This window comes from Plasmodium coatneyi, chromosome 8 (assembly GCF_001680005.1).
Source record: "Plasmodium coatneyi strain Hackeri chromosome 8, complete sequence".
In the NCBI taxonomy this organism is placed as follows: domain Eukaryota; phylum Apicomplexa; class Aconoidasida; order Haemosporida; family Plasmodiidae; genus Plasmodium; species Plasmodium coatneyi.
The window spans coordinates 872312-895056 of record NC_033563.1 but is presented as its reverse complement, the minus strand read 5'-3'; the positions used below and the strand labels follow the sequence as shown (position 1 = coordinate 895056).

General features: G+C 41.0%; 5 protein-coding genes across 5 annotated transcripts; 2 read left to right on the top strand and 3 right to left on the bottom strand.

The window, feature by feature from the left end:
* Positions 1-153: 153 nt before the first annotated feature.
* Positions 154-2757, bottom strand: PCOAH_00021110 (Uncharacterized protein; the record flags this gene model as incomplete). Its single annotated transcript, XM_020058918.1, has 2 exons — positions 154-1629; positions 1738-2757. The coding sequence occupies 2 exons, from the start codon at positions 2755-2757 to the stop codon at positions 154-156; spliced, it is 2496 nt and encodes an 831-aa protein (XP_019914665.1).
* A 1436-nt stretch (positions 2758-4193) lies between these two features.
* Positions 4194-5461, top strand: PCOAH_00021100 (20S proteasome subunit alpha 7; the record flags this gene model as incomplete). Its single annotated transcript, XM_020058917.1, has 3 exons — positions 4194-4305; positions 4441-5038; positions 5145-5461. 2 exons carry the CDS (start codon positions 4594-4596, stop codon positions 5459-5461), a joined length of 762 nt encoding a protein of 253 aa, XP_019914556.1.
* A 1708-nt stretch (positions 5462-7169) lies between these two features.
* On the top strand, positions 7170-8842 carry PCOAH_00021090 (Binding protein; the record flags this gene model as incomplete). The annotated part of the gene is made up of 2 exons (XM_020058916.1): positions 7170-7385; positions 7502-8842. 2 exons carry the CDS (start codon positions 7170-7172, stop codon positions 8840-8842), a joined length of 1557 nt encoding a protein of 518 aa, XP_019914400.1.
* Positions 8843-9709: 867 nt separating this feature from the next.
* On the bottom strand, positions 9710-10231 carry PCOAH_00021080 (40S ribosomal protein S15a; the record flags this gene model as incomplete). Its single annotated transcript, XM_020058915.1, has 2 exons — positions 9710-9869; positions 9999-10231. The coding sequence occupies 2 exons, from the start codon at positions 10229-10231 to the stop codon at positions 9710-9712; spliced, it is 393 nt and encodes a 130-aa protein (XP_019914549.1).
* Positions 10232-12132: 1901 nt separating this feature from the next.
* PCOAH_00021070 (SICA antigen) lies at positions 12133-21946 on the bottom strand (the record flags this gene model as incomplete). The annotated part of the gene is made up of 11 exons (XM_020058914.1): positions 12133-12510; positions 12756-13405; positions 14251-15277; positions 15488-16177; positions 16337-16443; positions 16610-17186; positions 17346-17455; positions 19075-19933; positions 20079-20167; positions 21168-21239; positions 21493-21946. Coding segments are annotated over 11 exons (5013 nt in total), but the record flags the coding sequence as incomplete, so codon positions are not given.
* Positions 21947-22745: the final 799 nt, after the last annotated feature.

The window sequence follows — 22745 nt, the reverse complement described above, 5'->3', positions numbered from 1 at the left end:
CTGTCATGTAAAATTTTTTTTTTTTTTTTTTTTAAAACGAATCTCGTTGTAGCAAGTTTGGAGGAGTGAAAAAAAAAGTCTTAAAAATTTTGGCGAAATATTGCACGCTACGATTTTTCTTTTGTTGTTTTTTTGTGGGTTTTTTTCGCCCCATCAGGGGAGGAAGAAGAGGAAGACAATGAAGACGACGCACAGGGAGAACCTCCCCCATGTGGCGCAACTCCTGTAGAAGTTATTCTTCCCAGAGCGGTCATTAAGGCCGGAGAGCTTCGCGTAGGGCTTTGAGGAGGAGCCCCTTTTGCTTCGTTCCGGTGTTTCATGGGATTGCTTAAATTTGGGGAGTTCTTTACTCTCCTTTGGTGGGGCGTTTTTTTCCTCTTCCACCTCACTGTCATCCTTGTAATTTTTTGGAAGCTCGATAACCTTACGTGAATGAATCACCTCCGAGGAAATATTCTCTGTGGTAATAATGAAGTCTATCTGGTTGTAGGTGTCCGTGCCTTCAATGTCCTTTGTATTGCACACACACTTGATGTAGAGGTATTTAATATTTTTCTGTTCGAGGATAGAGTTGAAATGCTTGAAGACGACAAATCTCGTTTCGCTTATGTAGAGGTTTTGCGCATAGGGGAGTTTCTTCTTTTTGTAGCTGTACAGGAAGGGCACCTTCTTTGGGAAGACTGAATGGATGTGAAAGGTTTTATTTGAGTGATCCACTAATGTGAGGGTGCATGGGGGCGCCGTAATTTGGACGTGCGTTTCGCACACCATCCCAATATAGTTTGTCTCGTTAAATTCGTTTAGGAGGAACTTTACGTTTTCCTGGTAATGCTTATAGTACTTGTAGGTTATGTCAAATGAGGAGGAGAAATTTATTCCTAATATTTTTTTCATGGGGTTCATATTTTTTTGCAGTCTGAGGTAGGCAGTTTTAGCCCTTCCCTCCTCGTGTCTACTGGTAAATACAATTTTGGCGGTTCTACTGGAGGGGATTGTATTAGGGATAAGAATAGAAACTTGGTTCGTGGTTACTTGAACCAGCTCATTAATGTTGGACGTACTGAGTAGGTTGTGTAGAGGAATGTAAATCCCATTGTAAATGACACGGGATGCATTGGTAAGCTCACTGTCGACTTCCCAGTCTTGCTCCTCAAAATGGATGACTATTTTGCTCTTCCCCTGGATGATAAAGTCACACAAATCGTCTGATCCAATGTTGCATGTCTCCTCCTTGTAGGAACTTTCCAACGTGAGAGAGACCTGGAGTTTTTCCTTCCTCTTCTCATGGATGAAGGTACAAGTGCTTTGCTTCACATTGGTGTGGTCTACTATATATCGATAGAAGTAGAATGTAAAAATGGAAAGATTTTCCTGTTCCACTTGTTCTCTCTCCAGGTAATACAAAGTTGTCTTATCATTGTCATACATTTCGTTGGAGACGAAACAGGTGGAGTCCTGTATGTCGTACTGTGACGGGACCACGATGTTGAAGCTTATTTCGTCTTCATTGTCTGGGTTTGTGTCTGTGTTTTCCATGTCGATGTGACACTGCTGGTTGGTGAAGGTGCTGGCCACGTATAGACTGCCCCCCACGCGGAACTCGCACCCGGCTCCCTTCTCGTGCAGGTTCTACAAAGTGGGAAACGGGATGACAAATAAAATGGGAAACATACGCACTAAGTAAATAATGAAAATATCGGTTCAGTGCTATGCAAACATGTAGGTGGAATTAGTCACCTCGAAGATCCGGTAAAACTGGGGGCCCACCGGGGCGAAAGGACCCCGCTGGTAAGCCACCACCAAAGACGTCCCATGGTGAAAAAGTGATACGTGCGAACAGGGAGAATCCGAAACGAGGAACTCAATCTCGCTGTTCATGCTGACCGAGTTGAAGGACCAACCGATGTAACATTTATCCTTCATTTCGTAGACGATACTTTGAAACATGTTATTCCTCAGGACACCTCTGTATTGAATGCTTTCCGTTTCTTTAAGTGGCTTAGTGAGGATATCGCACGTGTATTCCTTCTCCAACCCTTGGGTGCACTTCAGCTCGTAGTCATTATCCTGGATGACGTCATCATACAGGTTGAAGTAGACATATTGGTGATTAAATTCTACGTGCATTTTGTAGCTACCCATGGGGATCTTATTTTTTAGAATAAATTCTATTGCATTTTCGTCCTTCATGGTTAGTCCGTAGTCGAAGGAGAAGGAGCAGAGGATGTTATTACTTCTGTTCATTCCACAGACGACGATGGATTTCCTATTTTTGAAAAAGTACGTCACTCTAGAAGTTAAGTTAGCCATATGGACGATCTCATAGTTCACCCCAATTTTATACGTCTCCGTGGATGGCTCTTTGTAGTTGTTAAAAACGGTGACGCGTATTTTCTGGTCGTAGGAATAAATCAGGATGAGTTTTTCAGAGATGTAGTCATCTATGAAGGTGTAGAGATTTATTTTTTGCTTCGTTATTAGGACCTCTGTTGGAGGTTCCCACTTGAGGTCTTCCGCATTGTACGTTCTAAGCACTAATCCGTAGTTATCTCCTTCACCGAGGAAGAAGCAAAAGTAGAGAGGGTTCCTCTTCAGCAGACTTATAAACCCGCTGTGCTCACACTCGTACGGGGACTCCACGAACAACTCCCCTTCTTCCTTTAGTGACGGTGCGAATTTGGACAAGTGCCTTCCCCGTGAGAGTAACCCCTCACCCAACAGCGCCAGCCACCACAGGGAACACGTCAGAAGTTTCATCGGAAGTGCAGCTCACACTGACCCACAGGAGGGACAAAAGGGGGGTCCCTTCAATGGTGTGTCTGCTTTGCCAGGTTGGGAAGGCTACGATACGGAGAAAAAAAAAAAAAAAAAAAAAAAACATACTTCAGACAGACACGTACAAATAGGACGTAACAAATTATACCAAGCGCTGCCCCCATGCAATGCTAAAAGGGGATCCTCACACATGTATACACAATTTCGTCAGGGGGGTTCTTTCCATAATTGTTCGCAACATAGTTGTGTCCGCACGAACAGGCGCAACTGCCTCGTGTGCAGACGTGTAGACAAGAGAGCAGATACACATATGTGTGGTCTCCATCACGTTGTTTCCTATAAAACCGACTGGAACTGTTCTGTTGTGTTGCTCTTTCGATTTATTCCTCTCTTTTTTCCCTTTTTTTTGCCACATTTTTCCCATTTTTTTTAAGCGGCAAGAATGTAGAGCCTGTACAGCCATGCATGAGTTGTTAATTTTTTTTTTTTTTTTTTTGAGCCAATGTGCATGCATTTTTTTTTTTTTTTCTCCCTCACCATTGTTCATGTTTGCATGCGGGGGGAGAACAAAAGGAAAAAGCGACAGAACGGAACGCGCAAAGAAGAACAATGAAGAGAGTGTGATGAAGAAAGTTGTTCCCCTTTTGCGTATGTGTATGCGTTTTTTGTCTTTTTTTTTTTTTTTCCCTCCCTTCTCCAGAATGCCCACCATAATGATAAAAAAAAATTAATTGTGTGATCACGTGGAGGTTTCATTCCTGCACAGAGAGCGTGAACTTATAGCTCATCTAGGGAGGTTGCAAAAGTTAGGAGGCTTCTTCTACCCCAGGGTGGGAAGTCCAACTGAGCACCTACTCCGCTTTCCCTCTCTGCAGTGGAAGGAATAACCAGTCTACCATACTCAGAACAACACACGTGTGTATACAATGAAGGAACAATTTTTCTCACCCCTGCTGCTTTTTTGTTGCCTCTTAAAATGGCGAACCTCTGGGGGAAGAGGCCCCCCCATATGGACATCAGCCATTTTGAGGACCTACTTAGCAGACTCATTTTGGGGGTAGAGCTCGTGGCACTACGGCTGGCAACTCTGGTGGACGATTAATTTCGTAGTCAACTCGCGTGGTGCCTGTAACATCGTGGCGTGTTTTTTTTTTTTTTTTTTTTTGCCAATTGGAGTGTAATACTCCGTCACAGTTTTGGCTGCGGTTAAGGGGGGAGTTACCCGGGGTGGTGTGTTGATGCACTTTTCCCGGGGGAGGGCCGTGCATGAGCCTACTCTCGACTCGTTCGGAGGTGTACAAAAATATGTTCCTATGTATGCATGTATAAATATATTTTTTTTTTTTTTTTTTTTTTTTTAATTTCTTTTTTTTTTCCTCTCTGAGCAATTCGCGAAAAAGCGAGCCTTTGGGAAAGATTGCCAATCCAGCACACGCACAAGAAGCCACTGTGGAGTTTTTCCTTCGCAAGTTGCAAGGTAAAAAGTCACAGAAGTGAAAGGAAATGGGCATATAAAGCATGCCCCCGTATGTTCGTACTTTCGTTTGCCACTTAGAAAGGCTGAAAGGCAGCACGTTAAGAATTATCAGCCCGCGCATTATCCCGTTAGGCGCTTCGTTCACGTCCTCTCATGCTTTCGCCGCTTGGCCCTTCTTTCCATTTCAGAGAACAGATAAAAAGAGCCCCTCCGCCCAGATCGGCCCCTGGTCCCCGTTTGTGAACATATCGGAGTGACTCAAGTGAGAGGTAGTCATCTCCCCCAGTTGTGCGAAGCTCCTCGTTTGAAAAGTTTCCCCTCCAAGCAAGAAGCTCGAACCAATGGCAGGCCTCAGCGCAGGCTACGACCTTTCCGTTTCGACCTTCTCCCCCGATGGGAGGCTGTACCAAGTGGAGTACATATACAAGGCCATAAACAACAACAACACGGCCCTGAGTCTGGAGTGCCGGGATGGGCTCCTCACCTGTTGTGTAAATTCAAATTTACTAAAAAACAAAATGATAAAACAGAATAGTTACAATAGAATCTACCACATAAACAACAACGTCATTGTAACTTATGCAGGATTGGATGGAGACGCCAGAAATATCATTGACCGGGCCAAGTATGAAGCGAATAGTTACTACCTGAATTTTCACACGAATATACCTCTGCACATTTTAGCTAACCGGGTGTCTCTTTATATTCACTCGTTTACGTTGTACTGGCACTTGAGGCCCTTTGCGTCATCCATCATCCTGGCGTCCTTCGACGAGAAGGAGAAAGGTACACACGGAAAACGTGCTCAAATGGCTGGTGCACACGGCGTTCGTGCACACTCCCATTGCGTATATTTCTTTACACCGCGTGTGCATCACTTTTTCCCCCATAGGAGAAATTTACTGCGTGGAACCAAACGGAGCCTGTTACAAATACAGCGGAGTAGTCATAGGGAAAAACAAGGAAATGTTTAAGACGGAAATAGAAAAGAGGAACTACAAAGAAGTAGACGTGAAGGAAGCCCTCGTAGATATCTACAAAATTATCCTAACAAGTGACGACCATATGAATAAAAACAACTTACCTCACCTGGTCAACTTTTCTTGGATCTGCAAAGATTCTTCCTATGAATATCAGACTGTTGATTCTGAGACGTTGAATGAAGCCATGCGCGTGGCCGTGGAGTCGATGGAGCAATCGAATCAGTAGGGGGCCCCTCCTACACACGTCCTACGCGGGTGTGCTGATGATGGGGATAACACATTGGTTATGAGCTGACCCTATGTTGTGCATGTCAACAAGGGGGACTTGCCTTCGCCCTTTTTAAAGTAGTCACAGGGATGTGCACACATGGACTGACCTCGTGTACATTTTTATTTACCTACACACATGTGTACCCCTTGTAGGGGACAACTTTTTAACCGACCGAACGGGGGAGCAGTAGCCCCTCTCCCCCTGCAAGTTCTAAACACGTGACAAACACACGAACACGTCATGTTGGAACAGAATTGGGCACCCACATTGATCCCTGGGTGATGGCTGCCAAAGTCTTCTTCATCATTCAAGGAAGCCAAACAAATGGCAACGAAGGGAATGAATGTAAAGGGGTGAAGTGTCATACGGAAAAAGTACATACTTGCGCTCATGCTACAGAGAGTACGTTGCGTCGAATGTGTTTCAATCTGCTTCAATTTTCCTTTTCAAGTGGGAAAAAGCGCGAAATGTGAGGAAAAAAAAAAAAAAAAGAGTACACACATAGTGCCCAAATAAACACCGTCTTCACAATTTTAACTTAACACTTTATATGGAAGAGAGCTGTTAAAAGAAATCCACTTGGTCGAACCGTCCTCATTGCATTTATTCATCCCACCTGTGTACTACTGTAAAAATTATGACCGAACCGCGGGGCTTCCTTTCCCCCAGGGAATGTGTTGACCGTTGTGATCGTCATTTCTTCGCCCCTTATGCGTTTGTCGCATAAAAAAAAAAAAAAAATGAACAAAATAAAACAGAACGAAAGGAAACGAAACTCGACCAGTGATATGTAACCTTTTTGTACGTTACTTTTAATGCAATTTTTTCCCATCTTCTCAAAAAAAATAGCTCTTCCCATTGTTTTATTACCCTCTTCTTTGGCGATTTCTGCACAAACGTGGTTTCAAGCAGCCTACGCTGAATGTTCCTTCTTCGCTTTGTCGCCGAGGGGGATGCAAAATGTAGGGAGTGCCAAGTGGATGATAAGGAGGGGGCAAGTTGCGGCGATGAGGGCGGCGGAAGGAACCGCAAAGGAAGCGCCAATATAGGGGCTGCAAAAAAGGACTGCGCAAAAAAGCGCATGCAGAATTGGCAGCGGAGGCCAAAAAAAAAAAAAAAAAAAAAAAAAAAAGAAAACCTGCCGCCCTCCTCCAATTGCGCATCACTTGGATGCGCCGATAAGTTTCTCTAAAGTGTCAAAGTGTGGAGATTCCCATTTTTTTTCTTTTTACCAAACCTTTACGCGTCAGTTGTAGTGATTTTTGGCTACGGACGCAACTGATAAAAAAAACCTCTTAGGTGAAAAAAAAAAAAAAAAAAAAATTATGACTTGTTCAGATTTTTTTTTTTTTTTTTTTTTTTTTTTTTTTTTTCACCTAGCTGTGTGAAGAGAATAGCCCGAAGGAACACTTGCGATGCGTTGCAATGGGTTTCCCTTCACCAGTAGGTGGCGTCAGTTGGCGGCTCCTGGTTGCGGAATAGAATTATAACGACGACCCCCTTGTGTAGCGGAGTAAGGATAAGGGAGGAGGGGGGAGTTCTCTTGAGCATCACCAACAACAGCCGCACAAGCCGCTCCCATCGTGTTAGCCACTGAAATCTGACCAACCTTGCTGGTCGCCCCAGTCCCCCTATTTTTTTTGTCCCCCCCACATCCGGCACCATGAATATCATCGACGAGTACGACCTGGACATGTACAAAAACATTGTCATGTCTAACAACTGCAAGGAGGAAGACATTCTGTGCATTTTTAATATGTCCAGTTTTATGAACACATTATGCTTTATTATATTTTTTATTATTTTCCTGTGGGCGCTTACCATCATTTCGAGGTACTACACCTCGTACAATATTATGAAGTACCTGAGGGACCGGAAGGTAAGAGCGTCACCCCTGCTAATCCAATCATTGCGCTTCTCACCCTGCTAATGTAATCACCACGGATACGCTACTGACCTTGCTAATGTGATCACCTCTGTTGTTACCCCTTGCAGGCCATCTACATGCAGAACATGTCCCGCTACATCGACGAAATAAAAATGCTCTGCAGGAGCCACGTGAACGACATCATCCGAATAAAAAAAAAAATAACTCCCAAAACTGTCGACAAGATAAATTTAGACATATGTATCCACGACAATATACAGTTGGTGAAAAATTACCTGAGTTCCAGTGCAAGTGACACGACTGACCTGTACACATATGGCGTCACCTTCACCTTCTCGTCCAAGAATCCCGTCTGTGTTACCCTCTACTGGGGGGTCCTCCTTAAGGAAATTAATCAGGTCATACACGATAAGATGGAGGCACGAAAGAAGACAACAAACGGAAGAAGCACCGTCATTTGTATAGATAACTTTAAAACATTTTTTAAGGAAGGGTTTAGCAGGTCGTTACAGTCCAAACCTTCCTCCGATGCGATGACGTACCTTCTCGATAAACATAAGGGTAGTAGTAGTCTCTATTCCGGGGAGGAAGATATGACAGGAGGAGAAAACTTTTACGACCATCACCATCATAACCACCGTGATCATTTATCCCAACAGCAGGGCACCTCCTTCATTAACTTCACCTCCTGTTTACACAAGACACCTAGCTCCTTCTTCGCGAGCAGGGAAAACATCACCTACACGATGCCCTCCGAGGAGAGTTTCTGCGTCGCAGATGTACTGGGCCAAATAGAGGTCGAGAAAAATGACTACCTAGATGATATAAAAGAAAAACTAAAAAAAAACAAATACGAACAACAACACTCCCTCGACGAAAAAGTGTTAAGTAGCCACATGAGCGATGACAAGATAAGGATCCCCCTTACTATTCTCATAAACGATGCACCTCAGATGGATTCCATGTCCACTTCCTCTCTATATGGTAACTCCTCTGGGGGTAGGGGGTTAGGTGTCTCCAAGTCTGTCTCCCCGACGAAAGGCGTAGGGAAAAACCGAGGCAGCAACGGAGCCCATGCCAGCACGCTAGTAGTTCTGGTCGACTTCAAAAAAATGAAGGACAAATATATCCCATCCATAATTAAGGACATTTGTGTGTTTAGCGAAAATGGAACCAACACAGCGGTACATAAAAGCAAAAAGAAAAATGAAGTTTTTCAATTTTTGGATATACTAGATATTTATGGACATGAGGAACACGATAAGGAGTGCCTCATTTGCATGACCTCCTACAAGGACACCTTGTTGATGCCGTGCCGACACTCATCCTTCTGCTACGACTGTATGAAGTCGTTGCGGCAGGAGAAGTGCCCCATCTGTAGGTGCCTCTTCACTTCCTTTATAAAGTTCCCCCTCAAAAATATGGACAGGGGGGGGGACATGCCCTAACCCTAAGTGGCTAACCAAAAGGGGGAGGAACAGACAGAAAAAAAAAGTCATTTTTAAAAGTGTTTCCTATATGGAGATGTGTAGTGTTACCCATATTGTGAAGTGTTTTTTTTTTCCTTTTTTAAATGGGTGGACACATAGTTATAGGTTGCTCACCCTTTTGATTTTCCTTCCCCACTTGGTTGGAGCAAATTTGGAAGCGTTTTTTTTTTTTTTTTTTTTTTTTTTTTTGTATGTGTGTGTTTTACTGGCCATACTGAGTATTGGCACACCCGTCAGCGTCACTCCATGTTTTTTCCGCGTAGGGGTTGTGGCTGATCTAGCGGTGGCGCTGCTCGCGCTCCGCGTCTTTTAACACGTTTCGATGTTTCAACGTTTCAATGTTTTAATGTATTTCATTCATGTCGTTTTAGTTCATTTAGTTCATTTGGTTCATTTTGCTGCATTGGGTCATTCTTTGTTTTCGTGCGGTCGCCCGCGACCTTGTGTATATGTGCACGCGCTCACACGGATATAATAAACAGACAGACAATCGAGCGCATATTTTAATTTAAGAAAAAAAAAAAGAAAAAAAAAGATGACTTTCTCTCCAATTGAGTGTCAAAGCGGTATGCAGTCACGCGCCTTTGGTGCGAAGAAACAGGGGGTAAGCTCCGGGGGGGGAGCTACTGGTCCGCACGATCGGCCTGGTCATTCTGTACTAACTACTGTGTTAACCTCTTCGGTGCAGGATCATCCTTTGGGTACCCCTCCGGGTAAGTCTCACCCCACTTGTGTGGCCTTCCAAACGAGGTTAGCACAACATCGCACGGTAAGGGATAGTGAGTGCTTTTTCTTTCCTAACAGGTACACACATGTAATTAAAGTTTAAAAGAAAAATCCAAGGACCTTTCCACCGGTGTGTTTTCTTCTAGCTTCCTCGTGGTCCATAATTCCGTAGGGGGTGGTCAGGATTAAGTGACCGAAGAGTCTACTGGGTAGAATGTTGGTAATGATTTTTTCGATTTCTTCCAGCTTCACGTCGTACCTGCGGGGGGGCAGCGCGGTGGGAAAGGGGGGGCATGGTAAGAAAGTAATATGGTAAGGGGCATCCTCATACGGATGTTATCACACCAATCCGTCTGTAAGCAGGCTACTTCCCTCCCGCTTAACTCACCTTGGTGATATGACAGCACACTTGTTTATTCGTCCAAGCAGGTTGACCACAATTTTTCCCGATCGGTGGTCATCTACAATTTCAAAGTTTCCAATGTAGCCCTTCTTCTGCATGTACTGTAGGAACTTCACGACCACTTTGGAGGAGGGCCTTATCAACACCTGCCGCCTTCCTCTCTTCTCTGCGTTGTTAATTGTTTTCAGGCAATCAGCCAATACGCTCATTCGAACCATCTACAGGGGGGAAATGAATGCACGTTTTGTAATATTTGTGAAAAAAAAAAATGGGAGTAACTTTTGCATATATATAAAGGTGACAGCCTTATGACGGGGGAAGGAGATCATATGGGTCGTGTCACACTGAAGCGGCTCAGCCATGTAAACGGGATAGGGGAGGAACTTGCTTTTCTTTCAAGCATCCCGTTGGGCATTATTAGGCTGTTTTACTTTGCTTCCCCCTCCGCGTCGCTTCCACTCCCTCAACCTTACCTTGACTAAGAAAAGTATTCCAATTAATTGTAAAAGAGATTCCTTCAAGCCAGGCAGCTTTCTATATATATTTCTTTTTCCCCTTGGGGTGAATTTATAAAAGGTACAGTAACTATAGCGCTAAATGGAAAATGGTCAGCTATGCGAAGAAATTTAAAAAGGGAGGTATGAAAATGCTTGCAAAAAAAAAAAAAATAAAGTTTGCGAAATGGGAAAAATGGTAAAACCAGTATGTACAAAATGTTGTATGGAAAAAAAAAAAAAAAAAAAAAAAAAAATTGTAGTCAAGAGATGCAGTCAAGTCGCGGTCAACTGGAGAAGGGTGCGCGATTCGGCTTGCTCCCCCTTTTGAATGTTTTTTTCTTTTTTTCTTCTTTTTCCGGGGGGGGGAGAACCATCTTTCGCGATACCCTTTTTTTTACTTTCTTAAGAAGGAGATGTGGTGAGCGTTACCCTTCCTACGCCACTTTTGCTTTGTCGTGGCCTCCCCTTATAGTAGCCTCTCCTCCACAGGGGGAAACTTGCAGGAGCTGGTGCCGCGGCATACGCGCGAGTGCATAAAAATAGCGGCGCGACCTTTTTTTTCTTTTTGCCGCAACAAACGTATGACACTTCTGGTGACGGGGCAAGCATACAACGTTTAGTTTGTTCCGCTCCGCGTTTCTCCCATTTTTCCGGTTCCAGGTTTGGTAACGCGGATGGGAAAAAAAGGAAAAAAAAAGGAAACAACTTATCTACACGGTTTTATTAGTACCAATTTGAACTTAAACACCCCCCCTTTGTCGTTTCTCCGCATCGCCTGCGACATTCCGCAAAGAAAACGCAACACATATGGTTCAGTTAAAAAAAATAAAATAAATAAAAAAATAATTAAATTAGCAACGGAACGATTGTACGCATAACTTTATTTGCATCCCTTGAGGGGTTGTTCCTCTGCGGGCTTAATCGGTCGATCACCGGACCAGGGGTTTGAAAGGTATATAATAGCAACCCCCCCTGACAAATGGACCAATAAGTAAAATATGCACACCTTTAAAGTGGAATTCAAAAAATGGGAAGATTAAAAAAAGGGGTTCAGTGAATGAGAAGTTACAAAAAAAAAAAAAAAAAAATTACATACAGTAATTTACAAAATGATTAAAACATTGTAAGGAGGGAAAGGAAGAAAAAATAGGAAGTAGTACAAATATCATAACAAATTGTACATATCGCTTAATGGAAAGAACTGAAGTACTGTTCACATATTTTATTTCTACTTTTATGCCCTTCAGATAATATTAAGCATTCTGTAATAAATCATCCAAATATATTTCCTTATCATGCACATTTTCTTCCCTTTCACACTCCTCAAACATCACTATTTTTGTCAAGAATTAGCATCCACAATTTGGCTACAAATTGTTTCTTCCTAAGGAAAACCTTCCTTAGGGAACACCTTCCTCAAGGATGTCTTCCTTAGGAATATCCTCCTTAGGAACACTTTTCTTAGGAAGAAAGTCTTCTTCCCTAAACCCGAAATATGAACTTGGAACCTGTTCCGTAGGAACAAAGTGTTTCCTCCCTAAATCCGGAATATGAACTTGGAACACCTTCCTTAGGAAAATCTTATGTAGCAACCGTTTCCTTAGGAAGAAAGTCTTCCTTCCCTAAAACCCGAAATCTAAACTTTGACCCTCTTCCTTAGGAACACTTTCCTCCTTTATAAATTGACTTCCCATAAATTCTTGAACCAAAATTTCAAAAAAGTCTTCCTTCGTCGAATGCAGGTCCCCTTTTTGACATTCGTCTAAAACTTCTAAATGAATATCAATAATAGTGCGATGACCTACACCACGCTTACCAACTTGTTTCCCTCTTTTCTGTGGTGTTGATCTTGGTTGTCTGCGTTCCTTTACTAAAATATATTCATGTGGGCCATCTGCCTGGTCGTCCACATGAGCAACGAGTTGTTCTTGTAAGGAAGAAGAACCACGCACTTGATGAGTTCTCCTGTAACGTTTTCTTCTTCTACCGAGGAAAAAATACTGCAAAAAAAAAAAAAAAAAACAAGGAAAAAGTGATTATTAGGGGGTTAATGTTTTGTTTTTATAACCATAATTACTACTTTTAATCTAAATGTGAAATCCTACACATACACCCCTAAAAAGCCAAATCCCACATCACACACCCTAAAATGCGAAATCCTACACATACATCCTAAACCCTTCCTTTTTTTTTTTTTTTTTTTTTTTTTTTTACGGAAAATATATTTTCTCCTTTTTTTTCCTACCTTCCAAAGGAGATAAGTTATGACAGAAGTACCAATTAGAACGGGAATTGTAGGAAGGTATGGGGTAAAATCAGACGGTTCTATGGGGTTACTAACTGGAACAGCTCTAGGTAACGGTACTACTGCTGCTGTTGCATGTGTTGATAGTGGTGGACCTTGGGGTTTGTTACCACCTTGTTGTGGTGGTCCTTGAGGTCTCCCTGGAGGAGGTGGTCCCTGTGGTCTAGTACTACCAGAACCAGAAGAACCAGGATTCCACGTTCCTGTGGAACCGGTACCGGAAGAACCTGGATTCCAGGTTCCAGTAGAACCGGTACCAGATGAACCTGGATTCCAAGTTCCAGTACTGCCAGAACCAGACGAACCTGGGTTCCACGTTCCTGTGGAACCGGAACCAGAAGAACCTGGACCAGAGGATCCGGGTTTCCAGGTTCCAGTACTACCAGGACCGGAGGAACCAGGAGACTGGTGTCCAGTACTACCAGGACCAGAAGAACCTGGGTTCCAAGTTCCTGTAGAACCTGGTCTTGGATTACCAGTGTTCTGGTTACCGCTGGAACTACCCCCACCCCCACCAGCACCACCTCCCCCAGCAGTAGCAGCAGGACTAACAGCTCCGGGAACCCCTGCACCTGGTACTACTGGGGTACCTGCACGTGAAAAGTGAGTAAAAGGAAAAGTGCGTTTTTGCTTTATACTATTGGACACGGTAGCACCGAGACCCATATTTGCGCTTTTTCTCGGGGCATACCACTTCCTTATTTTATTTTTTTACTTTTTAATTTTTTACACGTCGTAAGTTTTTTTACGCGTTATTTTTTTTACTTTTTTACACTTCTTTCACTTGCTAATTTTTTTACACGTCCTAATTTTTTTACACTTTTTTTACACCTCTTTCTTCTTAATACTCTAACACCATAACATACCCCTAAGGTGCTAAACAACAGGCCATATTGTTGTCCTAACACCCTGAAGCAGCTGAACACCAGACCACATTGTTATCCGTACACCCTAAAACAGCTAAATAACAGGCCATATTGTTATTCTTACAACCTAAAACAGCTAAATAACAGGCCATATTCTTGTCCTTATACCCCGGAACCTTAAGCTTATGTGCGAAACTATACACCCTAATTGCGAAATCCTATACACACCCCTAAAATGCGGAACCCTCCTCATTTTTTTTTTTTTTTTTTTTTTCTTCTAATATTAACTTTTTTTTTTTTTTTTTTTCTTTTTTTTCATTTCTTTCTATTTTTTCTTTTTTTACTCTTCACTTTTTAATTTTTTTACTTTTTTACTTTATAATTTTTTCACTTTTTTACTTTTTTACCTTTTAAATTTTTTATTTTCTAATTTGTAGATGCATCTTATAGGTGTACATATTTCTTATTTTATTTTTCATTTTTTTTTTTTTTTTGCTTTTTAATTTTTGCTGATGCATCTGGGTGAAAACCTAGACAGCAAGTGTTCATTCTTTTTTAATTATTCTTACGTTGGCCTGGAGTTGGAGTTACTGTGCCGGAGGAAGCTGATCCTGAAGGAGTTTGAGTGTCTGTTCCTGTGCTTGGAGTTTGGGAGTCTGCTGGATTTGGACCTATAGGACCTGGACCTGAAATAACAGCAGGAGTAGCATTATGAACAGTGGTCGTCGCAGCATTATCTGTAACAGACCATGTACCACTATCGTACTTACTGTCTTCATTATAACCACTACCAGTAGAACTTATTTTGGGGTCATTAAAAGTGAGTTTAACACCATTAACAATAATACCATCCTCAGTATCAATAATGTCTGCCTTACCTGTTGGTTCTGTATGCGAGTTAATTGGTGGTGGTCCTGGTGATGCGGGTACGGGAGCATCGGGTGCTGGTGTTGGTGATGGTACTGGTCCTGGTGCTGGTTCAGGGAGGTCATCACTTCTGGCCACTGAACTACTTGCTGAGGATTCTTTCGTATCCTTCGGACATATATTATATATTGTATTCAGAGCTTGCTTTACTTTTGTGTCCGTGTTCTTATTTGGGTCCAGCATCTCGTCGAATCTTTTTTTTATTGTATCCCCATCTCTATCCTTTATTTTGCAATCTTTATAGCTATTATCCTGAGTGCACAAAGGACACATATCACCTTGAGTATTGCATGGAAATGTTGTACTTTTAATATGTTCACTCTTAGTGAAGGCATGCGTTATGCCTTTTTTTATGTCATCCTTCTTTTTTGGACACTTTTGCTCCATTTCATCTGCCAATGCATTGAGTAGGATACAAGAGAAAGTTCGGTGGAATATGAGGTTATCGTCTTTCTTCTGTTGATTCTGGCCGTCAGTGCCCCTTTCAATTTTATATATATGTTCTAAGCCCTTAACAATAAAATTACATGCTTTTTTTCTTGCTGCTGAAGGTGTTCCATCTTTTTCCTCAATGTCTTCACATAAACTTTCGTGAGTTACATTCGTTCCCGTTATAGCTTCAGACAGTTCATTCAATCTCTTTTTGACATCGGGCTCCCAGAATTGGTTCTACAAATACACATAAGAATAAAGGGGGAACATATATATAGACTATATATATGTATATGAAGTATATATGAGGTATATATATATACGCTCAATATATATAGTCACAACATGTGGTTTTGTACTTCCCCAATATAAGGGCGTATAATATATGCACACTATCCACACATTGGTTTTTGGCAACACCACACAATGTTGTTCCGTGTTCCTTACCCAAGGTGGCTCTCCTATACCTCCAGCTCTCCTGTTTTCACCCCACCTATAGTAGATACATTTCACACGATTACATAAGGAGACCTTATTATTTAAAGAACTTATAGCATCCTGAACTTCCTTCACTTTTGGTTCCGTGTTCTTATTTGGGTCGAGCAGTTCTTCCACTTTTTTTTTCACATTCTCTTTGCCTTCCAGGCACCCACTGTTCCGATCCCATAGGTCATTATCCACGTCTAACTTGCAACTTTCATAACTTTTATCCCTTGTACATTTAACGCAATCATCCTTACCATCGTCCTTTTTTTGGACACACCAAGTGGTCATATTTTCATTTCCTTTATCAAACATATCTTTTATTTCATTTTCTGTGACAGGACAGACTTTTCCCTTCGTTTTCTCTATAAGCATATCTGCGTACGCATTCAGGAATAGACAGTACATGGTTTGTTCTGTTAGTCGATTATTCCTTGCTTTCTTCTTGTTTGGCTCATTCGCATTCTCCTTCATGCCATAAATGCCCTTTAAACCTGCAAAAATGTATTGACATGCTTTCTTCCCTGATGCATTCAGTGTAGTGGTCTTTCCAACAGTGCCCTCGCACAGTGAATCCATGGTTGCACTCCCCGTCACCATTTTCTCAGATATTTCCTTCAGTCTCTTCTTGACGTCCGGATTCCAAAATTCACACTGAGCCCAAGGAAAAAGGAAAAGAGGAACGAAGGTAAAGGTGAACTTTATAGACACGCGCATAAGATTCATAGCTTCCCCTTCTTTCTTTTAGTTATATATAAGGAATACCATTTAATACAGTCACATTAAAGGCAGTAGGCAGTATTGTTACCTTACCCAGGTCTGCTTATTCCCGCTGTTACCTATTCTGTCCTCGAACCAATTATGTGCTATACAGTCCAAACGTTGACATAAGGTTTTATCCTTCTGGGTGCAATCTCTGCCTATGGAGGAAGGAGAAAAAAGAAGAAAGGGGAAAGTGTGGGCATCAGGACAGGAAGTATATGAACTGTCTTGCGATTGATAATGGAATGGTACCGTATGGTTATAGGTTCGTTGTTAGGGGTTGATGGGTTGTAGGTTCGAGAAAAAAAGAAAGGTTTCGCTTACATATGCTGTTCAGAGTTCGTTTTACTCTGTCATCATTATTAAGAATTTCTTTTACTTTGTTTTCTATATTATCTTTGTATTCTTTGCACTTATCCCTTTTTTCATATATTGCTTCGTTCACGCTCAGTGTGCACTTTTTATAACTATCATCCCTTTTACATTCAACACAATTAGTGTCCTTCGCACACAGAGTTGAGTAAAGACCCTTTCCTTTAGTGAACATTTCCCCTATTCTTTGCTCCGTAATACCACAGTCCTTCCCCTTCTCGATAAGTTGATCTGCATAAGCGTTCAGTAGAAAGCATGACATAGTTTGACCAAATTGTTGGTTACGTTCCATCTTATTTTGTTGGTCAGGATCATTCTTCGTCCAACCCCCAGATTTCCCAATCTTATATATGTATTCTAAACCTTTAACAATGTATTCACAAGATTTTCTGTTTGCTTCCTTATGTAGTGTACCATCTGTCTTCCCAACGTCTTTGCATATACCGCTGTCTCCTGTATTTGTATCGGTTATAGCTTTAGAAAGTTCCTTCAACAATTTTCCGACGTCGTTCTCCCCCCAAAATGTACACTGCACAAGGAAAAGAGAAGAACAAGAATATAACATATCTGTGCATTATATGTACATAGAAGGGGTCCATCGTCGTGATTTACCCCTTCACTCCTCTATGGACAACAATATTCATCCCTGTTGTGCCATTAATTACAATGGACAGTATTGCTCACTTACCCAGTCCAGCTTCACCCCGGCATCAGTTTTCCTGTCCTTAAACCAATTTACTGTTGCACATTGAGCACGTGCACATAAGGTTTTTTCATGGCTGGTGCAGTCCTCATCACCTGCAGAAGGAAAGGGAAAAAACAGTGAGTGAAGACATGAATAGTAGGGGTAGATTCATTCCTTTCTTCTACATTCCCCTTATTTTTCTTTCTCTGTTTCTTTCCTTCCTTTTCTTTCGTCCTTTTTTTCTTATTTTATTTTATTTTATTTTATTTTTTTGTTCCTTCCTTCCTTTTCCCCCTTTTTCTTCATCCTTTCTTTTAAGGGAATCGAAAAGAAGAAAAAGGGGGGAAAAGAGAAGTAACAAAAAAAAAAAAAATAAATAAATAAAAATAAAATAAAATAAGAAAATAAGGATGAAAGGACAGTGGTTAGGGGTGTTCGGTTAGTGTTGTTAATGTGGGTGATGATGATAGTGGTAACCCTTCCTCCTTTTTTCCTCCTTCCTTTCCTTTCCTTTTTTTTTCTTTGGTTACGTCCTTCTTATCCTTTTTTTTTCATTCATCTCTTATCTTTTATTTACACCCTTCTCGGTGCATCCCCCCCCCCCTGGGGTAGCTAACCACCAGGCCACATCATTGTTCCATAACCTAGAAACCCTTAGGTTACACACCCTAAGTGTTAAATCCTACACACACCCATAAATGCGAAATGGTACATACACCCTCAGTTCGGCACCCTTAAATGCGAAATCCTACGCTTACACCCCTAAAATGCGAAATCTTACGCGTACACCCCTAAAATGTGAAATCCTACACATACACACCCTAAAATGGGAAATCCTACACACATACACCCCTAAAATGCGGAAAATTATACACACAGCCCTAAAATGTGAAATCCTACACACATACTCCCTAAAATGCGAAATCCTATACATACACACACCCCTAAAATGCGAAATCCTACACCCTGAAAGCGGAACCTTACACCCTTAAATATTAAATCCCGCACTCTAAATGTGAAATCCCACACCCTCCTACTCATTCAACTTTATATTTTTTTTTCTTCCTCCTTTTTTCCTCTTTCCTTTCTTTCCTTCATCCTTCCTTAGACCTCTTCCTTTCCTTCCCTCCTTAGGCCTTACTTCCTTAGACCCTCCTTTCCTTCCCTCCTTAGGCCTTACTTCCTTAGACCCTCCTTTCCTTCCCTCCTTAGGCCTTACTTCCTTAGACCCTCCTTTCCTTCCCTCCTTAGGCCTTCCTTTCCTTTATTCCTCCTCCTTAGAACCTTTCCTCCACCTAACACCCTCCCTCCTCCTTAGACATTCCTTTCCTTCCTTTCTTCCTCCTTAGATCCCTTCCTTAGACCTCCCTTAACGCTTCCCCCTTTCCCTTCCCCCTCCTTTCCTTTCCTTTCCTTTCGCTTCCTTTTCTTTCGTTCCTTACACCCCTTTTCCTTCTACCCCATTGTCTTTCCTTCACCCCTTTTCCTTTCCTTCACCCCTTTTCCTTTCCTTCACCCCTTTTTCTTTCCTTCACCCCTTTTCCTTTCCTTCACCCCCTTCTTCCTTCTAAGCCCTTCTCTTTAAACTCTTCCTTCAAGCTCCCCCTTACTCAGAACTCCTCTTTCTTTTTCTTCTGTTTCCTTTTCTTCTTCAAATTCTTTAAATTTTTCCTTTCTCTTTCCTTCTTTTCTTATATAGTACGTTTAGTAAAATTTTAGTAATATTACTTACCTGCTTGACTAACTGCTGCTTGTTTTGCTGCCTTCTGCTTTTCATGTTCTTCCATTTTCTTCTGAAATAGTTCCCCTAGTTTACTTTGTAGTTTCCTATACATATCTTGGTCCCAACTATCATTTCCCCCTCTTTCTTTTTCTATTAATTGTAAAGCTTCTGTCACATCTGTCTTAGGCCATTTATCCTCATCTTCAACTAATTCGTCCAACTGATCCTCACTGTCTACACCAAATAATTCCGTTAAATTTTTAACATCGTCCTCTGTATTGGAGGGTTCTGACTTCTGCCCCTTCCTCGGTTTGGTACATTTCGTCCCCTTATTTTTCCTGGTCTCCAGATTAACTATACCATTTCTCACATAAGTACTTTTTTTATCTTGTTTCTTTTCCTGTGCCCATTCTTCCATTTGGGGCCAAAGATATTTCCCCCCAATTCCCATATTAATAAAATCCAATCCTGCACATTTCTTATGGACATCCTGCATTGTACTCATACCTCCCCAGCCTTTTACAGCACTTAAAACAGTTTCTGCAACTTTATGCCTACTACAGTGACCCCCCAACCATTTTATCATAATTATTCTTCCTACTATACATCTAAAATAGGAATCAATCTGCTCATGGCTTGGAGCACTTTTTATTCCTTTTATATTATGATACTCTGCTATTCTTATTCCATTAATGTATAATAATATTTTTACCATTGTTTTACATAATTCTTTGTCTTCGGGGCTGAAATTTTTCTTCTCCCCGTCTTGCACTTCTCCACTACACAGATTATTAATTATTGTTAGATCACTAAACACATTCTTCATGGCATCTTCGAATATTTTCTCCAAGTCATTCCATATTTTATCCTACAAATAGCATAAAAGGAACATATTATTATGTATACACATTTGCATATATAATACACGCCGTCCCTCATATATTCCATCATTCATATTGGAATATTCGACCTTTATATATTTACTTTTTCCTTTCAAAAACAATGAACATTACATAATCCCCTGAGGTCCTGTAGTTTTTCACTTTTATCCATTCTACTAAAAACTCCGTAAAATACTTGAAGTCCTCCATGGTGGCCCTCTCTTCATTATTATATGATTCATTGTTATATTAAAATATTATATATTAATAAGAACTGCATGAACTCGTGAAGGGAAGATTTTTCTTGTTCTTTCTGTTTTTTCCTTCCTTGCCTGTCCACAGTTATTCCTTCTTCCTTACTTTGTTTTTATATCTATGAACAAAAAAAAAAGAAAAATTCTGCGCATGCGCCCTTTCCTATCTTCCTCCCCTTTTTTTTTCCCCTTTAATCCTCTTTTCTTTTTCTTTTTTCCTTTTTTTCTTTTTTTCTTTTTGTGGAAAATATATTTTGTCCTTTTTTTTTTTTTTTATTTCCTTCATTTCCTTTTTTTAAAATTTTTCTTTTTTTCTTTAAGAAAAGAAAGAAAACAATTTTCCCTTCTCCTTCCTTTATGCATTGCACTTTCCTAAGAAGAAAAGAAAAAGAGAGAGAAAGCACAACCATTGCATCCTTCCTTTTTGTATACATTCTACCTATGTACTCCCTCTTTTTTTGCATTTTCCTTTATGCACTACATTCTTCCTAAAGAAGAAAGATGGAAGGAGGGAAGGAATGGAATTACGTTCCTTCATTCTTTTTTTCTTGGTTTTCTTTATTTTTTTCCTTCTTTTTTTCTAAAAAAATTTTTTTCTTTTTTAAACCTTTTTTTCTCTTCCTTAGCCTATTTTTCTTTTTTTTCTTCCTCTTGTTCTTTTAAGAAGAGAATATATATAAAAGAAAAAAAGGGATTAAAAGACTTTTTTTCTTTTTTTTTTGGAGAATTTTTTCTTTTAAAAAGTAAAAATGGAAGAAAAAAAGAGGAAGAATGGGAAAAAAAGAAAGGAGAAGCATACTGGAATGTACAAAATCATTAACGTTTGGGAAGCAGAAGGAAGAAAAAATAGGAAGTAGGAAGTAGTACAAATATTATAACAAAATTGTACATATCGCTTAATGGAAAAAAAATGAAGTATTATTATCATATTCCATTTCTACTTATATGTCCTTCAGATAATATTAACCATTTTGTAATAAATGATCTAAATACAATTCTTTATTATGGACATTTTCTTCCCTTTCACACTCCTCAAATACTAATGCAAGGATTAGCATTCAAAGCATTGGCTACAAATTGTTTCTACCTAAGGGACGTGTTTCCGAAGAAACATCTTTCTCAGGAACAAGGTCCTCCTCCCTAAACTCTAAACCTGAACCCAAACACGAATATTGAATCTGTTCCTTAGGAACTTCTTCCATAGGAACATCTTCCTTAGGAACACTTTTCATAGGAAGAAAGTTTTCTTCCCTAAACCCGAAATATGAACTTGGAACCTGTTCCTTAGGAACAAAGTCCTCCTTTCCTAAACCCGGAATCTGAACGTGGAACCTCTTCCATAGGAACACTTTTCTTAGGAACACATTCCTTAGGAACAAATTCTTCCTTAGGAACATTTTCTTCTTTCATAAATTCGCTTCCAATAAACTCCCGAATCAAAATTTCAAAAAAGTCCTTCTGAAACAATTGTTTGTCCTCCCTTTGACATTCGTCTAAGACTTCTAAATGAATATCAATAATCATGCGGCGACGTACATCACGTCGATCTACACGTTTTTTTGGCCTCTTCGTTTTTCCCGTTGGAGCAGATCTTGGTTGTCTACGTTTTTTTACTAAGATATATTCTTGTGGACCATCTGCCTGATCGTCCACATGAGCAAGGCGTTGTTCTCCTAAGGACGGAGGACCACGTACTTGATGAGCTCTTTTGTAACGTCGTCTTTTTCTTTTGCCGAGGAAAAAGTACTAAAAAGGAAAAGGAGAGGGGAAATGTTTCCTTAATAGGGGTGTGAAATGTTTGATCACACACAACAGTAATTATTACTTCAAACCCTAAAATGCGAAATCCAACATCTACCTCCCACTGATTCATTCACCTTAATTTTTTTTATCTTTTCTATTTCCTTTTTTTTTTTTTTCTTTTCCTTTCTTTTTTCCTTACCTTCCAAAGTAGGTAGGTCATAGCAGAAATACCCATTATAACAGGAATGGTAGGAAGGTATGGGGTAAGGAGATCGGAAGGGTCTATCCTGTTACTAACTTGGGCTGGTATAGGGAGGGTGCCTCCGGCACCTAACCCTGGTCCACTCTTCGTTGCTGAAGCACCTGTTCTAGGTGATGATGGTGATGTTCCCTGCCGCGGTGTGTATGGTCTCCTTGGAGGTGGTGGAGGAGGGGGTCGTGCTGGAAGGACGGGGGATGCTGGTGCTTGGGGTTGTGAACCCGGTAGTCCGGGACCACCAGCACCTCCAGAAGATCCACCTCCACCAGCTTGTCCACCTTGGCCACCAGCAGCTGGAGTACCAACACCTGGAACACCACCTACTCCTGGGACACCAGCACCATTAGCTTGGGGACCTGGTGGACCACTCGCACCTGAAAAGTGAGTTGGAAGGAAAGGTAAGTGTTGTTCTTAGTGCAGTTAGGAATAATAACGTCTGCAATATTTTGTGCACTTCGGTACACATCTTACACTTTTTTTTTTCACATTTTATACTTCCTTCACTTTGTAATTTTTTTTACGCGTCCAGAATTTTTTGTATAC